The 7,350-nt window shown below is 25.8% G+C and overlaps 2 protein-coding genes across 3 annotated transcripts; one reads left to right on the forward strand and one right to left on the reverse strand.

The window, feature by feature from the left end:
* Positions 1–203: 203 nt before the first annotated feature.
* On the forward strand, positions 204–5,207 carry LOC145971715 (2-aminoadipate transaminase). 2 transcript variants are annotated; one of them, XM_083099658.1, is made up of 8 exons: positions 204–372; positions 1,308–1,501; positions 2,421–2,697; positions 3,013–3,174; positions 3,414–3,666; positions 3,980–4,094; positions 4,335–4,440; positions 4,617–5,206. In XM_083099658.1, the coding sequence occupies exons 1-8, from the start codon at positions 300–302 to the stop codon at positions 4,853–4,855; spliced, it is 1,419 nt and encodes a 472-aa protein (XP_082955784.1). In that variant the 5' UTR covers positions 204–299; the 3' UTR covers positions 4,856–5,206. The 2 variants fall into 2 exon arrangements, with proteins under 2 accessions (XP_082955784.1, XP_082955785.1); XM_083099659.1 differs by having other exon boundaries at positions 215–638; positions 4,617–5,207.
* Positions 5,208–5,611: 404 nt separating this feature from the next.
* On the reverse strand, positions 5,612–7,308 carry Mrrf1 (mitochondrial ribosome recycling factor 1). The gene is made up of 3 exons (XM_083099660.1): positions 7,167–7,308; positions 6,259–7,097; positions 5,612–5,965 (listed from the first exon to the last, which is right to left on the reverse strand). The coding sequence occupies exons 2-3, from the start codon at positions 6,873–6,875 to the stop codon at positions 5,722–5,724; spliced, it is 861 nt and encodes a 286-aa protein (XP_082955786.1). The 5' UTR covers positions 6,876–7,097; positions 7,167–7,308; the 3' UTR covers positions 5,612–5,721.
* Between the last annotated feature and the right edge of the window lie 42 nt (positions 7,309–7,350).

Consider the following 7,350-nt stretch of genomic DNA (forward strand, 5'->3'; position numbering starts at 1 on the left):
ATAAATATATTTCATATCGTAATCGTATCATAATCATATCACTTCTCACATGTGAAGAAATTGCATTCAGTGCTTTTTAATGATAATGTAAATGCACGGAATTACGCGAAACTGTACGAAGTGACACGAACGATAACATATCTTCGTCTATGGCACGAAAGAGAGAAAGAGACGAACGCTTCTGCAGCTCAGGATCTCATTTCGCACATTCAGTTAGTCATTCGTGAGTAATCGTACGACGTGGATCTTCGTCTAAGATTTTTAGTGCGAATTTTCGCATTCATCAAGCGTTCCCTTAGATGTGGATGAAACATATTGCGCAGCATTTCGTTCAGTTGAGAACACGAATTCAGATTAAATTCGGCAACTTACGTAAGAAAGCTTAATGTACAGCGTATTCCAAAAAGTTCAACGATACAGAAGCATACAGAAGTTATTCAATAATTTGAAAAGAGTACATCACGATAAGATTACATAGAGATATAAAATATTTGTACAACACTTATTCTTAGTCTGCTTCTATCGATTTAAGCTATCGATTTAGGATAATCTGCTAGACTGAAAAGCTACTATTGATAAATAGAGGAAATATTACGAATTATTTTAACGATATACGTACATCTGCAACAAAATTAACGGTTCGATTCTACAATTTAAGATATAATTTAATTTATAAAAATGTAATACATTTATCTGTAATAAAAATATATTCATGATAAATTTTATTGTAGAATGTATAAAACAGAAGAGGAAATTTATATTAGACAACACATGTTTTATTGTTAGACTTTTCAGAGAAACATCTACTCATCTATCTATATTAAGAATCACCGTATATACAATGTGTCCTAAAAATTCAGAAATGGTTAAATATTTCGAGAATAAATCAAATTTTGTAGAAACATGTTATTAGACGAAAATTGCAGGATGTATATTGGTGTATTTAATGGTGTCAAAAATTTGACTTTGTGATGCGTTTACGTTGATTTTTTTTATTTAGAAGGTGTCATTAAATACAATATGCATCCTGCAATTTTTTGTCTAAAACATTTTTCTATAAAATAATTTATTTTTGAGATATTTAACCATTACTGAATTTTTGAGACATGCTTTATATAGCGTTACTCTGTTAAATACATTTTACGTTTTACGCTTTATCAATAATATTTGCAAATCTTAAATGTATAAAAAATTGAATATAAAAATATTTATAATTATGTAACTAGAAATTAAAATTATAATCCTGTAAAATTATATATATTATTTAAATGTATGTATTGTATCTGTAAATTGTTTGTAAAAATTAGACGTGAAAAATTATATACATCAATCAGCCATGACTACTGTTAATAATGATCCATATTTGAGACATTTATTCGATGGTGAGACGGTGTTCAATGTCTATGACAAGGAAATTACGAACTTGTCCGTAGGGGCACCTGGCCCTGATTTATTAAAACACTGTGTAGAAATGTTAAATCAATGCACACGACACAGATTGGTAAGCTTAATTTAATACTATACTTGTTAATATTTTTATTAGATAATTACTATATTTAAAAAATATGTATTATCTCAATAATATATAACATAATTTCATAAGAATTTTTTATACTATAATATGATTATATTATTTAGAAACAAACCATTATTATACAATTTAGTCTAAAGTTAGAAATAATATCTATTCATAACATATTATATTTTTTTTATAATATTTTTGGTTTATTATTTTATTTGCTACAAAAGCTAAATAAATGTGATTGAATAAATTGAATGTAAAATGCAATTATTAATATCAATAAAGTAATCGATAAAAAATAAAAATAAAAAATATAAAAATACAAAAAATAGAATTAAAATAAAATTAAACTAAGATTTAAATAAGATTTAAATAATTAAACTAAGAATTAAATAATCAATTAAAAATAGAATTAATAATCAATTAAATAATCAATTAAAAATAGAATTAAAATAAAATTAAACTAAGATTTAAATAATTAAACTAAGAATTAAATAATCAATAAATAATCATTAAGATTAAATATAATAATCAACTAAAATAATAACATTAAGAGACTTTAACCAAAATATATATATCAAATTTTTGAAATTTGATAATAAATTAGTTCAAATTTATTCATTCAAACTGTGTAAAGCTAATTTTAACTAAATAATTTCATTAATGTTTTAATAAAACAAACTTGTGCAAATGTGTAATATAACATTCTTAAATAATTCTTTTCGATTAAAATACATTCGAATGCAATTATCATATTTATTTTATTTTATAAAATGTTTGATGCAACTATTCCAAAGTTTCTGAGAATATGTATATATATTTATTTATTTATAATTCAAAAATATAATGCTTATTAATCTTTTGCAATCATCCATGTTAATGAAATCTATTACTTTAGGAAGAAGAAGCAAAAGAAGGAAAATACTATCTTTTTCAATACGGCGCAACAGCAGGTCATTGGGAATGTCGCAACGAATTAGCCAAGTTTTTAAGCACACGATACGGTAACTCCGTAATGAGAGGAAACCTGCTATTGACGTGTGGAGCATCGCATGGTCTTCAACAATTGTTGAACAACATACTTTCACCAAACGGCGTTATCTTCGTAGAGGAAGTTACATACATGCTTGCTCTGGATGTTTTTAAGCAATTTCCACTAATAAGGGTAGTTACAGGTAAATACGCAATAAGCTATTAATTATTAAAACGAGCAATAAAATATAAGTATTTTAAGTTAAAAATAAATTATAATTAAGAAATATAAATATCTCTTTATTATAGAATATATATATGCTAATTATAAAAATAGTATGAAGTAATAAAGTAAAATAGTAATACAAGAAATTGGTAATAATTATAACTAATTCAACTTTTTAAAGATATTTTGAAAAGTATCTATTTCTCTCTCTCTTTCTTCCTCTCTCTAAAAATATGACAAAAATGCTTATTATTGTTATTAATTACATATATATATTATTATTATCAAATAGTGCCAATGAAGGATGATGTAGTAGATGTAGATGCACTCGAAAAGATAGTAGCTGAAGAGAAGACGAAAGGCAACTATTTTCTGAACGATCAGAAAATATTCTGGGCGATGTATTATACGATATCAATTTTTCACAATCCAACTGGAATGACACTGCCGCCTGGTAATTTAAATCGATATCTTACACAAAATCTCCTCTTTACACAATCAGTTGAAGAATTCGTCACATTATTTGCTAATAAAAGATTTCGATTACATTTCTCATTTTCCTTCAATCGAAAGGCTGTATTCATATTGAAAATTAAGCTATAATAAAGCTAAAATAATTGTATATAAGAGAATTAAATTTTTTTTTGAATAATGCAGATTACTTTAAATATTTTCAATTTTATTTCTTGGCAGATCAGTGCAAGCGTGTAGTAGAGATTGCGCGAAATAATTCCATAGTGGTAGTGTGCGACGATGTGTACAGTTTGCTTTATTATGGAGAAGGATATCCGCCACGACGCTTATTTTCTTATGACAATCCAGAAGATAAAAATTATAAAGGAGGAAACGTTGTGTCAAACTCTTCGTTTTCTAAAGTCTTTGCGCCAGCGATGCGTTTTGGATGGATCGAATCCAGTTCACGTGTTGTCAACACTATAAAAACATCGTAAGTCGCACGTATTTTATTCTTTCTTTCATAAAATTCTATTTAATGATAAATATATAACACGAAACCATCTAGTGCCATCAAGTTAATTTTGCGATTTATACATAAAATTATAAATATTAAAGCCAATCATTAAATATTGCGACACTTTATAGGTATCGTTCGTCTTGCATTAATATATAAAATTATATAATATTATATAACATAATATATATAATATATAAAACTATAATATTGACTAATATAATGTAAATTATGCTGGGCTAAAATACGCTATTTAATTGTCGATTTTTAATGCTATATTTCTCTATAGAGGCACATTTAGTAGCGGTGGTGGAGTTAATCATTACATTTCCGGATTAATGGCGAGTGTACTTCATCAAAACATTGAAGAGAAGTATCTTAATACGATTTTAAAAATCTATAGGGTACGTGATTATATTTTTAGATTTCAGAAACTATATATCATTATATAAATATTAGTAATTATATATCACAAGATATCATTTCAATATAAAAATGGATATTATATGCAAACGCTTACAAAACTTAATAATTATTTAATATAAAATTGTATTCTTATATTTTTTATGTCATTATTTGATATAAAAGTTATAAATAAAAAATATAAAAAAGTCAACATTCATTAGCTTAAATTCAATTTATAGGAACGATTAGATGTATTTTGTGCAACTTTGGATCGATTTTTGCCCAACTGTTGTTCATATCGACGACCGAAAGGTGGTTACTTCGTTTGGATCCATCTTCCTTCGAGTATGATGAATCTTTTTACTATGAAATTATATTCAAATAATTATACTAAAACAAATTTTAATATAATCACATATTGCAGTATAAAAATTGTCGTACTTGTCAATTATATTATTATAATATAGATTAACATATTAATTTATTTTATTTGTCATAAAATTATATATGTTTTCTTAAAGATATAGACGGTACTGAGTTCGTCAAATGGTGTCAAAAAGAATACAAAGTAACAGCGATACCAGGTGCTCGATTCTCGCATATGGGTGAAGCGAAGAATTTCTTGCGAACAAGCATAGCCTTTCATACGAAAGAAATTTTGGAAACTGCAACACAAACTTTATGCACGGCACTTTCAACGTATATCAAGCGTCAAGATCACAAAAACAATAATGCAAGTACCAGTGATTTAAAACCATGAGCATATCAAATTTTTTATCAAATTTAAGATATAATTATCTAATTTAGATATTATTCTTAAAATAAATAATATGCACAAGGTTGAAAAGAAATATATATGTAGACAATAATTGAAAAAATACCTATGAAGAAAAAAAATATTTTATAACAAATTTTTATGGAGAAAAAAATCCATGTTTAATATTTTATTATACAAAAAGAATGCAGTATTATAAATCTTATGTATTATATATATTATATATGTTATAATATCATGTATTGTTACCTGAAAGTGATACAATGTATAAACTTTTTAATAATTTTAATTATTTTATATCAGTATTTTAAAAGTTAATAATAAACAATGCAATAAAATACTTGCAAGTTTTGTTCAAGAAAATTCAGAATAAAATTTAAATTTTATTCATATATGCTTCACCATTATCCTTAAGCATCCTTTTTCACTTAAACTGTACAATCAAAATATTCATTAAAAAAAGATTGAAAAGACTATACATCATTTTTAAAATTCTTATGAAGAGTTCCATAAGCTTAGTTGCAATTTTTACAAAATCATTACTATAAAGATATGATTCATAAGATATTAGTGTGTGTCTTAAGAATAAATTATATTTATATTTTCAATATCAATATAAGTTTTTTTATATTTTTTAATTATATCATTACAATTCCATCACAGATTATTACATTTTATAATATTCCAATATATTAAAAAAACTAGTAAAAAAATAATATATTATGAAAATTGAAGTATGTGTATGTGTGTATATTCTTTCTTCTTTTATTAAATTATTAAATGTTTTATGGAGCAATTAACAATATAATAATTCATTTCTAAAAGTACAAATAATTAAATATACAAGAAGTTTAGTCAGAATCACCTAACAATTCTTTCTGTTTCGTTTCCAGCAATTGTTCAGCTTTACTTACATATTGATTACTGAGAATATCTATATAATTTTCCATCCTAAATATTAAGTCTTTGGCTAATCCTTCTTTATTCTTTACCGTCTTTACTTGCTTATTGCGTATGTCTCTAATATTGCTGCAACATTTTGTGTAAAAGCTTTTTGCATTTTTAGATAAGCTTTCTCTGTGTTCTTTCGTCACTCTGTTAATGTAAAAATATGTATAAGTGTTCTTGTTCCAATATAAGAATCAGGATAATTGTATATATATGCAGCTATATTAAATATAATAAATTCTTTACATATTATTACATTTTATAGAATTTTATAATTACTTAAGTTATTTTATATTCAATCTTATGATATATTAAATATCAATTTATCTCTTGTATATAATGTAAGTTAGAATAAATGCAGAAAATCACAGTAATTCTAAAGATTGAAAATGTTTTCAATAAAATATTCTAAATTATAAAACTAATATTCTAAAACTTACTTGGGAATAGGAACATAGATTGTAGTCCCATCTTGTTGTGGATTTAGATTCATCTGATTTTTTGTGAGGCTCTTCAAAATATCTGGAATAGCTTGTGGAAAGGTAGATATATTGAGTACTATTAGTTTGGGCTTACGACTAATCTGCGCGAGCTCCTGCAACGTGTAATCCTTTCCCTCAAACTTAACAGGTAATTCCTCAATAGCACCCACAGTCGATCTTATTGACAAATACTTGGCGAAATCATCCTTCATGATTTCAATCGCCTTTTCCAATTGAGACGTCAGCTTGTTGACATTAATAACTTGTTCCATTTCATGATAATCAATGTGTTGTGATTTTGACTTCTTTTTATCCTTGCCACGGTCCTTGCCTTTTGCCAATACACAGGTCATAGAAAAGTTTCTTGAATTATTATTGAGACAATTGGCAAGTGAAAAATTTAAAATGTCACAATGTTGAACGATCCATAGAAATCTTTGCTGGCTCTTAAGATGGTACATTTCTGTATTTAATAAACAGTGATGTATGCAGCTTTTTATTGGTCTTAATGTTGACACCATTGCATAATTCCTTAATTGAATATTACAGAATCGTATGCCTATTAAGCTTCCCATTTTCTTCTTTTTTTATCACCACCAAACAACGTCCAATGTGATAGTAATATAACAGAAAATTATGATATTATAATATTGACATATATTCAATATTATTTATATATTTGAATATTTATTTGATTCCTCATGCTAATCGTGTTTAAACGATACAAATAAATTAATTGTACACGGTTTTCGTTCAAAATCCTTCAAAATCGTAGGTTATCTAACCTCTCTTCCAACCTTAAAAAAATACATACAATTTCATTAGAAATAATGTGGAGATCAAATAAGATGTAGCTTGCAATTCACCTATATTTTAGTTTTTAATTTTAATCGCGAGTAAAATAATACATATATTTATAGACTTTTGAATTCCAAATTTAAAACGTCCCAATACATTGAAATACGAGCCTCGCGATTGGTATATTTTACCGGAAGTACGTATCTAGAGTGCGTTTCCGTTTCCTTTATTCTTGGCGCCATTTTTAAACAT

This window comes from Camponotus vicinus, unplaced genomic scaffold (genome assembly GCF_025532165.1).
Source record: "Camponotus vicinus isolate PSW18456_S1 unplaced genomic scaffold, iyCamVici1.0 SCAF_5, whole genome shotgun sequence".
NCBI classification, from domain to species: Eukaryota; Metazoa; Arthropoda; class Insecta; order Hymenoptera; family Formicidae; genus Camponotus; species Camponotus vicinus.

Bases quoted from the DNA above. Each gene is read 5' to 3' on its own strand.
- Mrrf1 (XM_083099660.1), bottom strand. From the start codon at position 6,875: ATGGGAAGCTTAATAGGCATACGATTCTGTAATATTCAATTAAGGAAT. The intron at 5,966-6,258 runs GTAAGTTTTAGA...TTACATTAACAG, and splicing joins ATCTATGTTCCTATTCCCAA to AGTGACGAAAGAACACAGAG.
- LOC145971715 (XM_083099658.1), top strand. From the start codon at position 300: ATGTGGATGAAACATATTGCGCAGCATTTCGTTCAGTTGAGAACACGA. The intron at 373-1,307 runs GTAAGAAAGCTT...TGTAAAAATTAG, and splicing joins GATTAAATTCGGCAACTTAC to ACGTGAAAAATTATATACAT. The intron at 4,095-4,334 runs GTACGTGATTAT...TTCAATTTATAG, and splicing joins CGATTTTAAAAATCTATAGG to GAACGATTAGATGTATTTTG.